Source organism: Ailuropoda melanoleuca, chromosome 4 (assembly GCF_002007445.2).
Source record: "Ailuropoda melanoleuca isolate Jingjing chromosome 4, ASM200744v2, whole genome shotgun sequence".
NCBI lineage: Eukaryota > Metazoa > Chordata > Mammalia > Carnivora > Ursidae > Ailuropoda > Ailuropoda melanoleuca.
This window is the reverse complement of record NC_048221.1, coordinates 74,281,725-74,303,036: the sequence shown is the minus strand read 5'-3', so window position 1 is coordinate 74,303,036 and position 21,312 is coordinate 74,281,725. Positions and strand designations below refer to the sequence as shown.

Genomic DNA, 21,312 nt, shown 5'->3' with positions numbered 1-21,312 from the left:
CACTGGTTGATATGGACCATCATAAATGTGTGTTTTAATCTGTTTCTGAACAGATTAAAATGACTGTAAATACAACATTAAATAAAACATATGACATCAAGTCTGTGGGCCAACAAATAAATGCTGTTTGGAAGAACATTATTATATCATCAGCTTTGACTCAAAACAAATCTGGTAAATGGAGAAATATGCCTCCTAATCAGATTTAAGATTCAATATAAATTGCAGGTGTATTAATCCCCCAAAGAGGACTTTGTTTTTCCAGACTAAAAAATATGTAGAAGATAGAATTCATAAATTTTAAGTCCTACCTTTCACTGTAAATATTGAAAGAACATTATAAACAGAATTATAACTGCTAATGCCATTGGCTTTTTATTAGAAAACAAGCATTTACCTGACTTTGAAGAATAGAAACGTCACCTCTTAAAAATCCAGGTAAAATAATCTAGTGTCTTTCATTTTCTTTATCTTTGAAAGAGAAATATTCTAAAGTAAGCAGAATTAGCATAAATAGCATGATAGCAGAACCAGCATAAAATAATCATAATATGATTTAGACTTCTACTCGAGAGGCTTGTGTTAATTACAAATAATACTTTTATCAAAAATACATTCTTAGAGTCTGTACTTTTGGGAGACAATATTATGAACTTTAAAAATTCATCTCTAATATACATAAATATTTTAACTAGTGTCCAATACCATTCCGTTCTGAAAGGAATCTCTCCAAGCAAAAGGCAGTATGTCTTAGTGACTTATACTAAAATATGTATATCCACGGAAATAGCTTCTTTGCAACACACACCAGAATACAAACACATTTTGAAAATGATAACACCATGGGGGAAAGACAGGTACCAAACACAGTCGATGATTACTCACCAATGTAGTAAGAGCACAGGAAGATAAATGACTCAAAATCAGATATATCCACATCTCCATTTTAGCCCATGGTTTCAGCATCACCCCACACCTAGCCACATTCCAGAGATGAGCAAGAGGAAAGACTGAGTATTTCGGTTTATGTCTCCCCTTTGACTGCCTCGCCCCCCAGGAGAGGTGCTAACAGAGCAAGAAGAGCTGGGGACCGGAAGATGATAAATGTGGCCCCCATGTGATCCAGAGTGCAAAACACTCAGCCACCGAGTAATTAAAACTCCAAAACCCTTTCTCCAAGCTGGCTGTCTCATAACACATAAAACTCTGAGTTTTAATGGGAAGTAAAAACATCATACAAATGGTAGACACATTTTAGATGAAACCCCTGGAGTGCATAAAATACGCACTGTTCGGTTTCAGGTCTTCACTTCTCGGAACACGGCCACTGGCCCTGTCCTAAGCCCTCTACTCAGAAGTCATTTCCAGTACACAGAAGCAGACCTTTGTGCGGTTTCTGTGAATTACACATTTGAAAAGTGGGTCATCATTGACTCTTACTAATCCTACTGAGTTACGCAGTCGCCAGCTTTATCTGGGTCTTCTCCATCAATTTTAATCCTCTTCTTTTCTATTTCGACCTGTATGCAAAAGCAAAACACGGCAGCATTAACCGACACAGCACTCACACTGCTCAGTCCTACTTCGCACATGACGCAAGGACTGCAGGCAGCCACCTCATCCTTTGATGCAGACACAGCGCCCCCACTGTCTCATGCTAGCTCCTAGTGAAGCAGCCTGCTCTCCTTTTGGGCAACAGAGCCCCCCAAATCCTTCCCTCTAGGGCAAAGTCTTGAAGAGGACTGAAACTCTCCTCCCTTCTAAGTCAGAGGGTTTATAAAAAATACACAGAATACATATATTGATAAGACATTTAGAGTCCTGGCTAGACGTGATCAATTATACCCCAAGTATCATATCAGTAGACTTTGGCCCACTTGAGGTTTATAACCCACCCCAAATCATCTCATTAAAATGAACTAGCTTATGGGGCGCCTGGGTGGCTCAGTCGTTAATCATCTGCCTTCGGCTCAGGTCATGATCCCAGGGTCCTGGGATCAAGCTCCTGCATCGGGCTCCCCGCTCAGCAAGGAGCGGGCTTCTCCCTCTCCCTCTGCCTCTGCCTGCTGCCCCCCCCCAACTTGTGCTCGCTCTCTGTCAAATAAATAAATAAAATCTTTAAAAAAAAAAACTAGTTTACAAGCTAGTTAACCAGCTGGACCATCTACCATCCCTCATCTTTTTCATCTCATCTCAAATGTTACCTCCTCACAGAGGCCCTCCTCCTGGACCATGTGGAATAAGGAAGCCCTCCATCATTCTCTATCTTGTTCCCCTATTTTATTCTCTTCTTAGAATCCGTCCCTCTTGGAAACTCTTTATCTGCTTACAAATTATTTTTTGTTCCCCTGCTAGAAGATATGCTTCGGGAGGACAGGGACCTGTCTCTTGTTCACGTTTGTGTCTCTAGCATCCAGGGTGGTACCTGGCACTTTGAAATTGCTCAATAAATATTTATGAAATGAAAAGTAACATTTTGAAACTGACTGTCACCAAGTGATGAGCAATCAGTAAATGCTATTAAAGCGGCAGAGACTTTGTTATGGAATTTTGAGCTGTCCTCTTAAAACGATAGGAAACTGCAACAGCCCATGCATAGGAAAATAGGTATGAATGAATTCTCCATTGTACTTGACCTGCACTCCAGTCACACATAATACTTATATACCTAGTGTGACCGGTCAGGGTCTCCAAGATGCAGTCTCTGAGATGGAGACTGGTGTGCAGAAAGTGTACCGGGGAGCGCTGTTGGGGTTGGCACCTGTGAGGGAAGGAAGGAAGCAGATGGAAGATGCTGGGCTGCAATGCAGTTGCTATCAAGGCTTCAGCGGATCCCCAAGGAGTGCTGGAGCTAGGAGGGCTGCAGAATTACCCCAAGCCGAGGCAAGAGGGTCTTGATACACCTGCATCCACAGAAGGCAGTGTGACCTGGGGCAAGGCAGCTCCTGGGAGAGGTAAGTCCTTAGGTCCCAAAGGAGTGCACACAAGGGCACTCACCCATCATTAATTTTACCAATAGGGAAAAAAAAATCACTGGACCCAAACATATAGGCTTTTAAACAGATGGTCCAAAATAAAGAAAAAAAACCCTGACTTATATTACTATATTATAAAACCACCGGTTGGTGTTAATGATGTCTTACATAATCACACCATTTCAAGATACTGTGGGAAATCTGTGGCAGAGATTATCTCTAAATTTACTAACTTTGAAGATGAGAAGGAAAAGCACGTTTAGAAATAGGTGCAAGTGTATGTCACTCATTAACTCATCTGGCATAAAACTATGGAAGAGCTGATGGTGAACATTTAAAATCATTGTAACAGAGTAACTCAGCATTTCCCAAAGGGTGCTCCACAGAATACTATTCCGGGAGATACTGATAGGTGTCCTACACACACACGCCCATAGAGACAAGATTCTATAATCAATGAGCTGGGAGAAACTGAGTTAAGTTTAACAAGTTTCTGTGTTGCAGAACTTCTCAGAACCTTTATTTAGCACTTAGTGCACAGCATTCCCCAACTTATTTTTTTCTTGGATCATTATACGTGTTCCATAGAAATGCTGTTCTAACATAATTTTTATTATAAAGATACTTCTGAAATGTGAATTGGTTTTTAAGGCCCTGTTTTTCATTGAGGGCAGAATTAAGTGGCATTTGCACTCAGGCTCCTGATTTCTAGAACTGAGAGAAACTTGCCCATGACTGGGCTCTTTTCTCGGTCAAATAAACACAAGTACATATACACATACATGATCATTGAAGAGGGCAAAACAGGTATCTAAAGCCAAACCAGGTCATAGCTCCAAAAGCCTCAACTTGAACCAAAGGGCTGTGGCAAGTACCTGAATGTTGTAGCAAGCTCTCTGATGAACATGTTTCTGTGGCTGGACATCACTCTCCACCCCCAGAGACGTGACCTCTGTCCTCGAGGCACAGGTGTCCAGCATTCCAAACTGAACAGTAGCAAACGGATACCAATCAGAGGGAATTTCTTGGTCTGATCCGAGTTCTAGTTTGTATGACAAGCAATGGGGATGATCAGAACCTTGAAGAAAAAAATCAAATGGTCAAAAGTATTTCAATGGCCATTGAACATTCTTCTTGAACATAAGAAGCACTCGACCCTCTCTTTAATAAACAATTCCGTTAGCACTGTGGAGGTAAGTTCTATTTAAACAATATATACCATCAAAATTCACAATTTTGCACCAACTAGGGGAAATCTATCTGCATTTTTTAAGTACTCGCTTTAAAATAAGCACAAGTTCATCACTATATATACGATATATTAACTCCTAAAGTGTTTTTAATTAAGAGTATGTTAAGTTTCTTTAATTAAATGACTAATATTTGTATTAAGCATCATTATTCAGCTATAATGTACACAGGATGCATTAAAAAAAAACCAACCCCTTTCCCTCAAGTAGATTGAATAAGCTCTTACAATAATTCTTACCTTATTAATTTCCTTACCACTCTGTTTCTCGATAGATAATGCAAAGGTAAACTTCCGCCCAAATTGGGTCACGTTATTAAAAATTCTAATTTTTTAAGTTAAACTTATTAAAATTGTATTACATTTCAGAACTACTCTAGGCCAAGAATTCTTTCTTCAGTAGAACAGATTATTGTTTACTGCTGTAATTCTTGCTCACCGCCCCTTCCCCCCAAAGGTTTGCCTGGAACAGACGTACAGTGTAGAGATGGGCATATTGCTTTCAGGGTTTTAATCTAATATTTGTTTCTACTTAATTCGATTTGCCATATATTGAGCATCTACTCCAGGCTAGGCCAGGCTCGGTGCCAGACCCTGGGATACTGGATATACACAAAGATTTTAAGTGGGGTCTTGTAGCGTGTGCGTGTGTGTGTGCACATGTTACAACGGAGTAAAAAATGTTTCCAATGCAATCACTGTAGTAAGTCCACAAGGTTCCATGATTCCGTTGTGTTGTCCAAGCACCTACATATCTAAGGCAGCTAATCTTCATTTAAATAAATGTATGAGATGACAGTTATTTGAAAAGCCAGATTAAATTACTTTAACACTGACATACCTCGAGAAAGAACATTTCCATCAGAATATAGCTTTAGGCACAAAAAACAAGAGTTTAAAGGATTTCACTTAATTCTTAGAAGATAAATTGCCTTTTACTCCTTACAACCTGTTCCTTGTAGAGGGACTAATAGAATTGTAAGACTGTAAAAGGCCTTGAGAAGTCATCAATCAATTAACCAAGAGATGCTCATTAGCCGTCTCCACCACTTACACAGGGGGCAGGATAGCGTGGCCTCTGAGGTGCTCTAAGCTCCCCAGATCACTGCAGGCAAGTGATAACTTTATTCACACACACACACACACCCGGGGGGGGGGGATACCACAATCCATGACCCTTTCTTAGTCTTCTGCCTGCAGCAAGGAGGCAGTAAATTTATTTAAACTTAATTCAGGTACTCTTAAGTCCTTTATGGCACAGCAGGTAAGAACACAGACACAGGACCCAGATGACCCAGAGTCTAATCCCAACTCTGCTACTTAATGGCTGTGTGATCCTAGGCAAATTCCTTGAGGTTTCTGAGCCTCCGTTTCCTCCTCTGAAAATGGGAGTGATGATGTCCACGATGCTAACATGAACCTTACAGGATCGTCAGGAGGACTGAACCAACAAGCTGGCCCACAGAAAGTAGGAGAGCCGTGGTAGACTAGACTGGGACAGAAGTGCTGGCTGTGGAGGACAGACGACTCTGCAAAGTGCTATTCAATTACAAATCCACTAGTATTACTTAATTACTGTGATTTTGATAACGGACTGCGAAATCTACACTTTCAGAGCTGAAAATTATATCGGAGACGGTCTAAGTTGATATCCCCGTTTTAAAGGAAAGAATTCTTTTAGAACTTTTGCAACCAAAATTACTCAAGTTGAGGATGTAGTGATATTCCAAAAACATTAGAAACAAAATTTTTTCTATCTGCTTTTCTAAAAAAAATTGGTAAAAAGGAGAGCGTTTTTCCCTTCAAGTTTTCTGTCCTGTTTTTCCTGGCTTTTAAAAACTGTAAATACTCTACAATGTCTAATCACATACTCACCGCCCCCCACCCCCAGACTCTGACCTCGGTGCAAAGATGTATCGCGTCTGTTCTTAGCACAACGTCTGGCACATTTAAGGCTCAACGGATATTTGTCAATCACATTGTTTAATCTCAGTGGCTTCCAGCAGGGGGCACTCTTGGGCTTTGGTAATTGCTACTCTCTCAACTTTCTTCGGATTGCGAAGGCAAGTCACAAATTCTTCGTAGGTGGAGCTGACATCTGGTCCTTGAACCAAAATATTTCATATCTCAAAGTGAATTGCAAGTTGGAGGGAATGAATGATAGGAGGATGACACAAGTGGGGAGAGAGCCACCAGGGTGCTGATGACAGCAATGAAAAAAAGCAAGCTTTATCTAAAAATTGGTAACATGGGAAGGTAGAGATAAATATGTTTATTAATTGGCTCTCCACCACTCCCACTCCCCTTTCTAATTCTAGGCTGTGTCTGTACCTCCTGTGGTAACCAGTGTTCCCGTCTGTCCTTCTTCCCCCCACCCCCACCCCTCCCAAAACCTGTGCTCAAGAAAGTTTCCTGTTTCCGGTTGTCATTTACACTTTAGTGCAAATAAGCTATCTGAGCTACCTGCCCAAAGTCAACCTTTGCTGTAAAATCAAAGACCTGCCCACGTTGTTAAAGGAATGTGAAGCATCTCACGACACTGAGATCATGACCTGAGCCAAAACCAAGAGCTGGACGCTCACCTGACTGAGCCACCCCGGTGCCTCAAAAAAGGGTAATGTTTTAAAGACTTTTTTTTTTTAATCCTGTTCTCTAAACACCCAATCGATTTAAGAATTATATAGAAAAAACAGAGATGCAGTCAAAGAACTGCTCCTCCACGTGTGGTCCGTGGGCCAGCAGCACTGGCATCACCTGAGCAGCGTGGAAAGCCGTTTCGGGGGGCCTCACCTGCTGAATCCGTCTGCATTTTTTAAGGTGATTCAAGTGCACTCACAAGTTTAAGAAGCACTACCTTAGGATAAAGATTTCCACTCTGGGCACCTGGGTGGCTCAGTTGTTCAGCGTCTGCCTTCAGCTCAGGTCACGATCCCAGAGTCCTGGGATCACGCCCCATGCCAGGCTCCCTGCTCCGCTGGGAGCCTGCTTCTCCCTCTTCCACTCCCCATGCTTGTGTTCCCTCTCTCGCTGTGTCTCTATCAAATAAATAAATAAAATCTTTTTTTTTAAAGATTTTATTTATTTATTTGACAGAGATAGACAGCCAGCGAGAGAAGGAACACAAGCGGGGGGTGGGAGAGGAAGAAGCAGGCTCATAGAGGAGGAGCCTGATGTGGGGCTCGATCCCAGAACTCCGGGATCACGCCCTGAGCCGAAGGCAGATGCTTAACCACTGTGCCACCCAGGCGGCCCAATAAATAAAATCTTAAAAAAAAAAAAATTTCCACTCTGCCCTGACCTTACTCTATGCTTCTGCTCCAGAGGCCAATTGCCAGGCACCCTCTCACTCTTTGCATTACCCTCCCCACCCACAGTGGTGAAAGAAACCACAGGACAGGCCACGGGAGCCCAGGTGTCCTAGCCTGGCCTCTCCCTGCCCCCCCAGACTTCACCTGACACAGCCCTCTGCCTTTTGTCTCAGCCACCTTTTGGCCCACAGATCAGATCTGAAGAAAGCATCTTTGATCCCAGAGGATTTATTCTGTGAATTATCACCATATAATTGACTGGAATGCTCGTAAAACATTGTTCTGTGCAGGCCTGGTGCTATGACTGTCTTCCAGAAGAATTTCTGAAGGCCAGCCTCTCTGGAAATATCTACCCTTGTAATAGTTCTTAGCGAGCTCAGCTGCTAGTAAATCCAGGCGGGAGGCAGTAAGAGCTCTAGGCGACGCAGGGTACACGGAGCGGGGGGAATGACCTGTGCCTAGGGGACCATAACAGGTTTCAGGGCAGAGCTCCCAGGGCAGGAGTTCTCGGCCCTGGTTGCGTGGAAGAGCCTCTTACAAGCACCAATACGTGGGCCCCACCCCACAGAGTCTGGTCAGGATGGGGCCCAAACATGGGGATGTTTTTAAAGCTCTAATGATTCTAAGGACTCCAGCGTGCCACCGGGGCGGGGAAAGAGATTTCAAAAGCAGCAGTGAGAGGATCCCAGGCTATCTCAGCTCATGGCACTGTGGCCCACCTATGCACCAAAGCCACAGCCCCTGACCTGCTTGCACCCCTCTCGTCCCGTGCCCACAGGTAATCTGTCCTTGTCTTGAGGGCACCTCCTCCGAGTTTCCTCACCATCCTTCACTCCCTTCTTAGTGCTCCCATTGCCACTGGCCTTGCTTATTAGACCTCCCCTCCTGCAAGCCTCCCCAGGTCTGTACTCCTGAATCTCTCGTCTGCAATGTATGCCCAACTTCCTAAAACAAAGGATGATTCTGTCACAGTTGTGCCTGAAAACACTCTGGAAGCCCAGCTGACAGACAAACTCCATACCCCAGAGCGGGGCCCACAACGTCCTTCATGTGCCCCTTTATTCTCCTATCATTCCCTCAGTCCCAGAACTTAACTAAGATCCCCCACCGACAGGCCTGTTTCTGCTGTTTCTATCCCTGGTAGAATCCTCGCGATTCTTCCACACCAAGCTGAGCCACCACCTCTTCAGCAAAGACTTCCGCAGCGCCCCCTGCAGTTGACACTCCTTTCTCTGGAATCCCAGCTCTGTTCATGCCTGGAACACAGCACAATTCCCCAGCGCATCTGCGCGCTGGCTTCCAGATCTGCCTCCCCTGCTCCCCTGCTCCCCTGCTCGGGTTTCTGGAGAGCGGGGAGCAGGTCTGCATTGCTGTCTCCCAAGCACCAAGCACAGAGCCTGTACCTAAGGGAATTAGTGGTGTTTGTGGAATGAAGAGTGAGCCCTCTTCTCAATAAATTCTTGGTGACTGAATCAATTAACTATACCATTAGCTCTGGGAAAATACAGTGTTATAAACAGGATCGTTTTCACAAGAACATTTACACGTTGTTCCCCTTCCAAAATTAGAAAAGAATGGTTTGTATGGGCTCTCAGTTTGAAAAATAAGCACGGTGGCACTGATTGGCTCTAACAGGAGGGGCTGCTGGGCTCCTTGCGAGCCCGTCCCCTTGCCCCACCGACCCCACCTGGACCAGCCAGCACGATGAGTCCCTTGTGCTCCGCTCCGAGGCATAAGCAGGAGTTGGGTGATCACCCAGGCATCAGGGGACATCTATGGATTGATGAGACTACAGCAGGCATTCCAGCCTGCTTTTCTCTCTTTCCCTTCGTGTTTAGCAAAATTAAAGGCAATAGTATGATTTCTATAACCCTGCTCACCTAAAAGTACCGCAGATAACTTTGAGAACAGATCATTTGGAACCCCGCACTCAAAACCTCAAAACTTGTTTCCCTGGGATGAAGATAACCCGAGAATGGTTTTAACTTGCTTCTCCAACAAAGTTATAAGAGAAGGCAGGAAACATTACCTCCGTGGACTGAATCACGTTAGATACTCCATTCACGCTGGAGTTGACCAGGAGGCACCATTAGAGGCCATCTGTGTGACCACGCCCCCCCAAACACCACCTGCCCTGCCTTGAGCCTGAGCTGTCCTTGCTAGTCCTTGGAACTGGAACCCTAACTAATATAAGTCGTAAGAACGCTCCAGATCAGAATGTGGCATCAACTGAGCAGTGGGGGCAGCGTCAAAGAGGACTACCGGGCAGGGGCTTCCCTTCTGCACGAGGGCCTGGGACTCAGCCACCCAGCTTGTCTCTCACCCGCTGGACCCTGTCCTTTGCCCAGGCTACAATCAGCAGACAGATGTTAAGTGAGCAAACCGCAAGTCAGACAGGGTGGTCCTGGACCCAAAGGCATGATCCATGCTACCCCTCAAGTCCAATATAGTCTAGGGTTTGCTCTTCCTTCTCCAGAACATTCCAAAGCCTACAGAGCAATGTCCCTCAACCCTGGCACACATTAGGTTCACCTGGGGAGCTCTCAAAACATACAGGTGCTTAGGCCCCTCCCCCAGACATTCTGATTTAATTGGCGTAAACAGAGCCTGAACATCAAAATTATCCAACAGCTCTCAGGCTATCCTAACATACTGCCAAGTTTGAGAATTACTGCAATAGGTCCACCCCAATAAACATGCTTCCCCTGAAGTCCACAGCCTGAAGTGTCCTAAGACAAAATTAAATTTCCCTGAAGGACTAGACCAGCTGTGAACTATTTAGAACAGGGACTGGATCTTATTCATCTTTAGCCCCCGCGCCTGATGTGGTACCTGGTTTACAGTAGCTCAATAAAGGTTTGATTGAATGAGTGACTGCATCAACTCAGATCCCCAAACCTGCCCCCAAAGCCCAGTGTTCTGCTAGAAATAACCGAACTAAAACAGGGAGCAGCCTTAATTTCAAAATTTGCTTTTTTGCTCTAATATAGACACCCAAGACTAAGTTAGTGTTCTAAAATAAATGTGGTGCTAGGACTGTCTTTTTAAAGTTCTGAACTTCTAGGTTAATTGCTTTCTTTGCAAACATTCTGAAAATTAACTGAATTTTTAATGCTTGGGTTGTGTCTACTTAATTCTGAAACAACTAGTCAAGATGGCCAAATTAAATCAGCTAAAGAAATCAATTTGGGTAAAAATGCAAGGCAGTCTTATTTCAAAGAGCAGGGCGCAAAACCTACGGAGAAGGTGGTACTGGCTGAGAATACAAAAAAGTTCAGGTGTATTCATGGATGAGAGATCTTTAAAGGTTAATTAGGGAATCTAAGCTCTGTGAGCAATAGTTTTAACATTTGAGGTTGGTGGCTGATGTCAAAAAGTCCAACGAGGAATCTTCCCTCAGTGCCACCATCCACAAGAAAATCTTAGCTTAGGATATTTTTTTATGATAGCTAAAAAAAATTTTTTTTTAAGTTAAACTTATCTGGTAGAAATAGGCACAGAGGACAAATTAATCCGCTGTTCTACTAAATGTTGCACCTCCCACCGGGCCATGCGTGCATGGCCCCAGGGGACTGAAGTTATCCTGTGTCTCCGCCTGGTTTCAACCCAAGGAGGAGGGCGAAAACACTGAAGCTACTTCACGAGACGATCAACTTGGGGTGTTGAATATTTACTTGAATTTTTATCAGGAAGCCGGTCTATCTTCCATACGACGGCCCGGTAGGCACTCTCGTATTTTGCTGACCCCACCGTGACCTGTATAATAGGTTCAGATTCGGGTTCGTGTAAATTCCCCAGACATGCCCGGCGGTTCATTTTGGCTTTCAGGGACTTCTGCCTCTGGAGGTTCATGGTCCAGAGGGCCTTGATCCACTGTGACGGGACAGGAAAGTGTATCATGATGTTGTCACAGGACCTCAAGGAGCTGGCACAGGATGGTCTCTGAGCCAGTGGGGCCATGTTGACAAAGGCCTGCAGCTCCACATACGCGCCCTGGACAACCACCACGGACTTGAGGGAAAAGGGAAGATCCGCCCCCTGATACGGAGTCTTAAAACGCATCAGCTCAAACCGGCAGGCATCCAGCGGCACAAACTTAATGGTTCTCGACTGCTCGAATTCTTGTGTTTTCACACACTGATGAAAATGATGGTCAAGAATATCAATCCCCTTCTTTTCCGGCTCTTTTTCAAAATAGTGTTCATTTCGCTTCTGCAGCTCAAGGTCATTCAAGGTTAAAAAGCATTCTGTGTTCCCATTCATGAAACAGAGGCAACAGATTTGAGTTATGACAGCGCTTTCAACCAATTTTCCTTCTTCTTTAGTGATCTTCCCCCAAAAGTTGTCCACGATTTCCAGGGAAATTTCTTGTTCCTCGTAGTTCTTTTTCGGCTTTGAAGCAGCTGGCAGCTTGGTCAGCTCCTCCTCCACGGTGGTCAGGAAGTCGAGGAAATCATGGTACTCTGTGGACCCTAACTTTAGCATCTGCTCGACGTCTGGTTCATGAACTACTTCTGTCTTAGAGTGGTATTTCCTTTTTTCTGTGTAAGACACATGTTCAATCTTCACAGTATGGATTTTTCCTGCCACACTGAAGCTCTCAACTTTGGGTTCAGAAAGCCTGCAATGTGGATCGAGCTGTAACTCCTTAAAAGGTTTTTCTAACCCTTTCTCGTAATACATTTGCAAGATTCCACCAGGTAAGACTTTCAGAAAAATTGGTCCCCACTGACGGGAAGACATCATGTTCTTCTTCTCAGGAATTCTCAACATGAAAGACCATCCAGGTTTTGGCTGACTCCGGAAGAGCGTGTGGGGGACAAAGGAAGAGGCAGTGTCTTCAGCATGCAGACTCTGCACAGACATATTTCCATACGAGTCTTGGTCCTCAGCTGACTGGAGGTGTTCAAGCTTCTCACAGATGTAGTTAAGTGAACCCTGATTTAAGCTTTTTTGATCGAGAGGCATCTCTTTGTCTCTTGAGGGGTACACCTTTCTGCTTCCTGAAGGATCAAAGGCAAACTGGGAAGCACTGCCTTCCTCTTTCCAAAACGGACTTGAAAAAGCACAGTCCTCCCGAAAATACTGAAACTGGGGGGTGTCACTTTGCAACCCTAGGCTTCCAGCCTGGGGAGGGCCAACTTCATCTGGAAGACCCACTTTGGGAGCTGGATGTGTACACGAGTGGTCGCTGGGTAAGGAAGCATGGGATAAACAGGTGGGTTTAGCAGACAATAAGGAAGAGCCTGCTCCTTGTGCTGTAAGTGGACTGTTTGAGGATGACTCTGGGATAGGATAAAGCATATGAGTCCCTGCTTTGGGGATGCCAGGAAAACCTGGGAAGTCCTTGGTAGGTGTAGAGAGAGGAGAGTTACTTGGAGGTCCTGGACTAAAGTAAAAGTCTATGATGGGAGAGGAGAGGGGGGTACTGTTGGCAGAGGAAGATCCACTGGGAAATTCCTTAGCACCAGAAAGGTTCAGCTTAAGTCCATTGGGCCTAGAGATGCCTTGATTCTCCAGAGGTAAATTCTTTGACTTCTGAGAAGACTGAAAAGCAGGGTCATCATCAAATGTGACCCAGTTGCCTGGGTTTGTAGAACACATCTTTGGAATCAGATTGTGGTCTTGTCTATGAATCAGATGTGTTGCATCTGTTAAAGGAGAAAGAGACAAGAAGAATATTAAATGAGGAGGGGGAGGAAATTCAAGTTACTTTAGTTCTTTAGATTTAAAAGTACTTTAGTTTAGATTTAAAAGAAACAAGGGGGCACCTGGTTGGCTCAGCTGGTAGAACATGTGACTCTTGCTCTTGGAGTCGTGAGTTCAAGCCCCATGCTGGGCATAGAGCTTACTTTAAAAAAAAAAACAAAAACAAAAATAAAGTGTTGTCACAAATAGAAGTTCAAAATTAAAAAAATAAAAATAAAAGCAACCAGATTTACAGAAGAACGGAATTCAAAGAAATGCTTTAAGAATTTTAACACTTCTGATGATTAAATGGATTAATAACAACAACAACAAAAAACAAGATCTAACCATATGCTGTGTACTAGAGACTCATTTGGGATTTAAGGACACACTTAGGCTGAAAGTGAAAGGATGTAGAAAGATATTCTGTGCAAACAGAAGCAAGAGCAGTCAGGGGTGGCCATACTGTATCAGGCAAAATAGATTTTACCTCAAAAGCTGTCACAAGAGACAAAGCAGGGCATTATATATAACGATAAAAGGGTCAGCTCACCAGGAACATATAACAATTACAAGCATATATAAAGCCAACATCAGAGCACCTAAATATATGAAGCAAATATAATAGACAGCAACACAATAATATCAGAGTTTCAATACCACACCTTCAATAATGGCTAGAAGATCAGTAACAAAACAGAATAGTTGAATAACACAGTAGACCAAACAGATACTCCACGCAACAGCAACAGAATACACGTTCTTCACAAGCACACGGAGAATATCCTCCAGGATAGATCATATGTTAGGTCACAAAACAAGTCTTAACAAATTTAAGAAGATTCAAATCATAACCAAGTATCTTTTCTGACCACAACAGAATGAAACTGAAAATCAACAGAAGGAAAACTGGAAAATTCACAAACGTAGAAACTGAAGGCCACAATCTTGAATGACCAATAGGCCAAAGAAAAAATCAAAAGGAAAATGAGAAAATATACTGAGGTAAGCAAAGTGACAACACAACATACCAAAACTTATGGATGTAGCAAAAGCAGCAGACAGAGTAGAGTTTATAGTGGTAAACACTAGCATTAAAAAAAAGAAAGAAAGAAAGAAAGATCTCAAATAAACAACCTAACTTTACAGCCCAAGGAACTAGAGAAAGAAAAACAAACTAAGCCCTAAGTTAGGAGAAGGAAAGAAAGAATAAACATTAGGGTAGAAATAAATGAAACAGAGAATATAAAACAGAAAAAAAAAAGGGTACTAAGAGTTGGTTTGTTTTAAAAGATCAACAAAACTGACAAGCTTTTAATTAGACTGAGAAAAAAAGAAAACACTCAAAACCAAAAATGAAAGATGTGACATTAAACTTATGTCACAGAAATAAAATAATGATTATAAGGGACCACTATGAACAATTACATACCAACAAATTGGATAACCTAGAAGAAATGGACAAATTCCTAGAAACATACAATCTACCATGACTGAATCATAAGGAAATAGGAAATCTGAACAGACCTATAATTAGTAAGGAGACTGAATTGGTAGTCAAAACCTCCCAAAAAATAAAAGCTCAGGCCCAGATGGTTTCACTGGAGAATTCTACCAAATATTTAAAGAAAAATTAACACCAACCCTTCTCAAGGTCTTCCAAAAAACCAAAGGGGAGGGAACACTTCCAAACTCATTTTATAGCCCAGCATTACTCTGATACCAAAACCAAAGATACTACAAGCAAATAAAAATACTATATCCCTGATGAATACAAACGCAAAAATCCTCAATAAAATACTAGCACATCAACTTCCACAACAGATTAAAAGGATTAGACAGCATTGTCAAGTGGCATTTACCCCTGGGATGCAAGGACAGTTCAACATATGAAAATCAACCAAAGTGATGCACCACATCAACAGAACGAAGGGTAAATATCACATGATCATCTCAACAGACCCAGAAAAAGCACTTGACAAAACTCAACACCTTTTCATGATAAGAAACCAGCCAACAAACTAAGAAGAAGGAAATTATCTCAAAATAATAATAAAGGCCATCTATGAAAAGCCCATAATTAACATCATACTCAATGGTGAAAAACTAAAAGCTTATCCTCTAAGATCAGGAACAAGGGAAGGATGTTCATTCGTCTGCTTCTATTCAACATAGTCCTGAAAGTCCTAACATGAGCAATTAGGCAAGAAAAAAAATAAAAGGCATCCAAATCAGAAAGGAAGAAGTTACATGTTGTCTATTTACAGATGATATGATCTTATCTATAGAAAACCCTAAAAATTACACACACACAGTTAGAAGTAATACACAAATTCAGCAAAGTTGCAGGATACAAAACCAACGAACAAAAATCAGTTGCATTTCTATACATAAACAATTAACAATCCAAAAGAAATTAAGAAAACAAAAGCATCATAAAGAATAAAATATTTAGAAATAACTTAACAAAAGGGGCAGACTTTTACACTGAATACTACAAAGTAATATTGCTGGAATGAATTAAAGAAGACACAAATAAAAAGATAACCCACATTCGTAGATTGGAAGACACAATAGTGTTTAAATGTCCATACTACCCAAAGCAACCTACAGATTCAATGCAATCCCTACCAAAGTCCCAATGACATTTTTTGCAGAAATAGAAAAAACAATCCAAAAATTCATATAGAATCTCAAAGGTCTTTGAATGGCCAAAATAATCTTGAGAAAGATAAACGAAGGTGAAGGCCTCACACTTTCTGACAAAGCTATGGTCCTCAAAACAGTATGGTACTGGCATAAAGGCAGATATACAGACCAAAGGAACAGAATATTAGGCCCAGAAATAAACTCACACACATGGTCAAACGACTCTCCACAAGGATCCCAAGATTATACAACAGGGAAAGAAAGGATAGTGTCTTCAACAAGCTGTGTTGGGAAAACTGGATATTCATATGCAAAAAAAAAAAAAAAAAATGACAGTGGACCCTTATCTTATACCATACAAAAATCAACTATAAATGGACTAAAGACTTAAACATAAGACCTGAAACTATAAAACTCCTATAAGAAAATAGGGGAAAAGCTTGAAGACATTGGTCTTGGCAATGATTTCTTGGATAGGATACCAAAAGCACAAGCAACAAAAGCAAAAATAGACAAATCGGACTACACCAGACTCAAAATCTACACAGCAAAGGAAACAATACAGTGATAAGGCACCCTACAGAATGGGAGAAAAGATTTGCAAACCACATATCTGATAAGGGTTTAATATTCAAAATACATAAGGAACTCCTGCTCAACTGCAAAAAAAAACCAAACAAACCAATTTAAAAATGGGCAACAGACTTCAACAGACATTTCTCCAAAGAAGACATACAAATGGACACAACGTGTACCTGAAATGAGGCTCAACGTCACTAATCAGCAGGGAAGTGCAAATCAAACCACAATATCACCTTATACCTGTTAGGACCGTCAAACCAAAAAACAAACAAAAAAACCCAAAACAAAACAAAAGCAAAAAACAAATAAAAAACACAAAATAACCAAGTGTTGACAAGGATGTTGAGAAATTAGAACCCTGTGCACTGCTGGCAGGACGTAAAATGAGAAACAGTAGAGAGTTTCCACAAAAAATGTTTTAAATAGAACTACCACGTATATGATCCAGCAATCCCACTTCAGGAACTGTATCCAAAAAAACTGAAAACAGGATCTCGAAGAGATATCTGCACTCTCATCTTCCTTTCAGCATTTATTTACAATAGCCAAAAGGTGGAAACAACCCAAATGTCCATCGTCTGATGAACGGTAAAGAAAATGTGGTGTAGGGACATATGGTGAATCTTATTCAGCCTTTAAAAAGGAAGGATATTTCTGGCACAGGCTACAACATAAATGAACCTTAAGAGCATTATGCTAAGTGAAATAAACCAGTCACAAAAACACAAATACTCTATGATCCCACTTACACGAGGTAACTACAGTAGTCAAATGCGTAGAAGCAGAGAGGAGAATGGTGAGGCTGGGGTGGGGGGAGAAGAGAGGGGAAAGGGTGTTAGCTGTTCAGTGGGTAGAGTTTTAGTCGTACAAGATGAAAGTTCTAGAAATCTGTTGTAAGTGTGCATACAGTTGACAATACTGTACTATAAACTTAAAAATTTGTTGAGGGTAAAAAAAATTGTTAAAAACTGCAAAAAAATTTTTTTAATTTAAAAACCGCAACACTTTTTAATCAATTCAGAAAGCCTTTATTTGAAAGACTACGTAGTGAGAACTTGTTAGGATTGTAGAAAATACAGAAGATAAAAACCCAGTTTATAATGAACTTATAACCCATTGATTGCTCCCAAAATACGTAAGGCTTATTGTTTCAAAGCATTTTCAAAGTCATACAACCCTGGGAGGTGTATATAATCATTTCTATTTCATAACTAAGATTACGTGGATTTAGAGTCATTGCCTGAAGCTGCCCAACTAGTTAAGAGACAGAACTAGGATTTTTTTTTTTTTCTAACAGCTTTAAGATACAATTCACACACGTAAAATTCATCCTTTTAAAAAAGAATGACAATTCAGTAGTGTTTAGTATATTCAGAGTTGCGCAGCCATCACATTTCCAGAATGTTCTTATCACTCCCAAAATAAAGCCTGTACCTATTAGCAGTCACTCCTCATTCTCTCCACTACCACCCTCAAGCCCCTGACAACTACTGATCTACTTTTTTTTTTAATTTGCCTGGTCTGGACATTCAAAGTTCATCCACATTACAGCATGTATCAGTATTTCACTCCCTTGGGTAGCTGAATAATATTTCATTGTGAAGATAGCCCACATTTTGTTTATCCGTCGGTCATCGGTCGATGGACATCTGATTTCGTTCTGATTTTTGGCTATTATGAATAATGTTTTTATATAAGTTTTTGTGTGATCATTTTTCTCAGGTATATACCTGAGTTTGGAAAGAACCAGATTTTGAGCACAGGTCACTCCATCCTGATCTAACACAACATGAATTCTTGGGATGATTCTAATGACAGGAGAGGCAATGAGCTCTACAGCCACAGCAGGGAGCTGAGAGCTGGGCACCCAGGATACTGGCTGTGTGCTGGTCTGTCACCTAGCAGCTGTGCACAAAGCCCCTCTGGACACTCAGTGATGAGAGCGGAATCATCTCTGAGGCCATTTCCCATCAAAAATATTTCTGTGCTGGCTGACATCCAATTGACATTTTTTTCAAAAGCAGAAATTATGTTACCACCAGGATCTTTGACCAAACTCTCAAACTAACAGACAGTAAAACTCCAGGAGTGAAACCCTATGATATGAAAACTCAAAACCTGCTGGAATAAAGCCCATGAGAACGGCGCATTTGTCTCCCTCCAACCGGCCTGCTCGTTTCCCCTTGTGGATAATGAGGGCTCAACCAGTGCGATCCTTCAAGCCTGGGAAAGAGCCAGCCTGTAGAGAGAGCAAGCCTGGGGCTCCACTGGGGACAGGGCACGCTCAGTGTTGTCATTTGCTAAATCCACACATTCCTGAGGGCACCGGACACACAGTGGAGCAGCAGTCCAGGCCAGCTGGCTCTCTCTGGAGGGCATTTTACTGTCACTGCCCTTGGACTGGAGCTGCCACAAAGCCCATTCCATTCCAAGAGGGCAGAGCCATGTTTCAATGGGACACCGCCGGGAGGCTGAGAGGCAGGAAAACAGCAGCAGGATTTTCTTGACCCATCCTACCCTATGCTCTTCAGAAGGAAGCCAGCCAAAAATCACTCTCCATATGGGGTAAGAGATCGATCGTGTAAATACTTATGTCAGCTGGTTTTATTACAAAGAGAGAAAAAGAGAAGACTAAGAGAAGAAATCAGCCTGCATTAGATGGACTCCTATTCTGACCTATACCAAACATTTTGCCTCATCTGTTTTCTAAGGGTAGCTTCAAAATTTCAGACAAGGATACTGGTTTCTTCAGAGTTTTTGCTTCTTATGGGGAAAAAAAAAGTAATTTCATAAACCAGATAAAGAAATCAATTTCATGACTTTTTAAGTGACCCTTGAACTTTAAAAAGCACACCTTGCAAAAAATCCCCTATCTTAAACACAAAATCTATGCAGAATGTACTCTTCCCCCCTATGCAGGACTCAGCACCTGTAATGTGAGTTTAATACAACCAAACAGAATTTTGCATCATGCCCAAGAGGAGCCCAAACCTTTGTCCGTGTTGAAAAGGCAGGACTTGGAACGAGGGGCTAAGACTCTGGCGACCCACGGTCAAGGGCAGGTGCGCTCCCCACTCTTCTCTTCTTGCTCCTCTCCTATATCCCTCTTGCTGCCCTTCCTTATCAATCCTCTCCACACTCATTTCATTTCTCTCTGACCTCTTCTGCCTCTTCCTTCCATACGACCTCATCTTTCTATTTTAGTCTCAAAGCCCCCACCATCAGTTTCCCTAAAGCCAACAACTAAAATCAATTCCATCCAAGTCTTTCCCTCCCTTCCTTCCCTCCTAACTCACCCCCTCCTTCAGCAGGGAAAGAAGGCCACACCCTTTCAGAGCCTCCCCGTCTGTCCAAGGCCCCCTGAGTCTCAGGGAGGGATGCGAAAGCCCAGAGTGAGGTCAGGAATGTGTCCTGCCTCAGTCATCTGCAACTTCACCCCACCTCCTTCAAGACATTGGAACCAAAATATTCGAGCAGCAGCACCATTGAGCCTCAGGATTTTTTCAGCACTGAAAATGGGGCAGAATCTCAATGGGTCTCTGCCTCCCCGAGGGCCCCAAGTCCTACATTTACAGAGCCCTGTCACAGGCAACATCTCATTTAAATTTACCACAATCCAGAGTAGACCACAGCACCCGGGCACCTTCTCCAAAGTCTAGGATCCATTTAGCACAGAGCTGGGAATCCAGGCACAACGTCCCCAGCTGCCTTCCCCCAAAGTAAAGGTGCCTTTGGTTGGATTCCGTGGCTCTTTCCTCAGCTGTGGATTGCATCCCACCCCACATGCCCTAATCCTTCCAGAGGTCTGTTTTCAGTCAATCTGGATTATCCTGCTAACTCCTGGAAAACAATGCCAGACAAAATTCAGAGATGGGGCAAGACACCAAGACCGAATGAGGTGCAGACAGAGAAGAAAAATGTATTATGGTAGAAGCTGTTGGAAATCAATCTCTGGGTTTTGAAGGTTTCTAGAGGACTGTTTGCTTTTCCTTAAACTATTAGACATCCTTTTCAGCTGCCCATTTTCAAAGTAGCATCAGAGTGCACTGAACTCAAGAACAAATTAAAAGTAAGTGCACATGCCTACTCACACTGGGAATAAAGAGGATACAGGGTAGACAGTGGTTTTTACCTCAACACACGTGACAGATGGCATTCAGGGCCTGGCACATTCCCTTGGATGTACCCAGAGTGGAACTGCCCCCAAAATACTGAGGGAAGCCCTGAAATAATTATCCCCACCTTTCTAAACGTTGGATCAGCAAAGGTAGGCGGCGGGCCACAGCAAACACGAGAGTCTGCACTCACACACAATCCCAGAACTCCACTCCTTTCTTTCACTGAAGAAACCATCCTGGAATTCTTATAAGAGTATCACGGAGATTATGAATTTACTCAAAACTGTTTTAAAAAGGAAATCTTTCACAAATAGCAACACCTTAAATATTATTAGAAATATTGCAATAAGCCTTATGAAAAAGTAGCACAGTATGGCGTAATTGTCTCACCAGAAGAACTGGGGATGAAAATCATCAAGTTGTTGTAGGAAAAATTCATGTGTTGTTTGAGAGTCAGAGTGAAGCTTTTTCAGAGAGGGATTATGTCTCATTCGTTAGGGCATTTTCCACATTGTCTACAAATGTCTGACATCACTAGGCAGTTCAATGCATTTTTGATTGAATAATTTTAAATAGTCTTTTCAGTTTCCCATAAAGGAAATCTCTATGCTGCCCTCCTCAGTTCAAAGAACCATACATTTCAGAGTTAGGCAGAAATTGGAAGTATTTTACTCAATTAACCACACCAGCAAACATTTATCAAATACTTGCTATGTGCTCTTGGTATGCTAAGGGCTGTGTGT

General features: G+C 42.3%; 1 protein-coding gene across 4 annotated transcripts in view; it reads right to left on the bottom strand.

Moving 5' to 3' along the window:
- Positions 1-580: 580 nt before the first annotated feature.
- Positions 581-21,312, bottom strand: part of STON1 (stonin 1) — a 43,877-nt gene continuing 23,145 nt past the window's right edge. For 3 of the 4 annotated variants that reach the window (XM_034659101.1, XM_034659100.1, XM_019793023.2), the window contains 3 exons: positions 11,207-13,183; positions 3,851-4,053; positions 581-1,520 (listed from right to left, as the gene is read on the bottom strand). In XM_034659101.1, the coding sequence (XP_034514992.1) occupies positions 1,446-1,520; positions 3,851-4,053; positions 11,207-13,136 (2,208 nt within the window). In that variant the 5' untranslated portion in view covers positions 13,137-13,183 and the 3' untranslated portion in view covers positions 581-1,445. Of the gene's footprint in view, positions 1,521-3,850; positions 4,054-11,206; positions 13,184-13,303; positions 13,355-21,312 lie in introns of those variants that run through there. The other variant, XM_019792991.2, reaches the window with a different exon arrangement.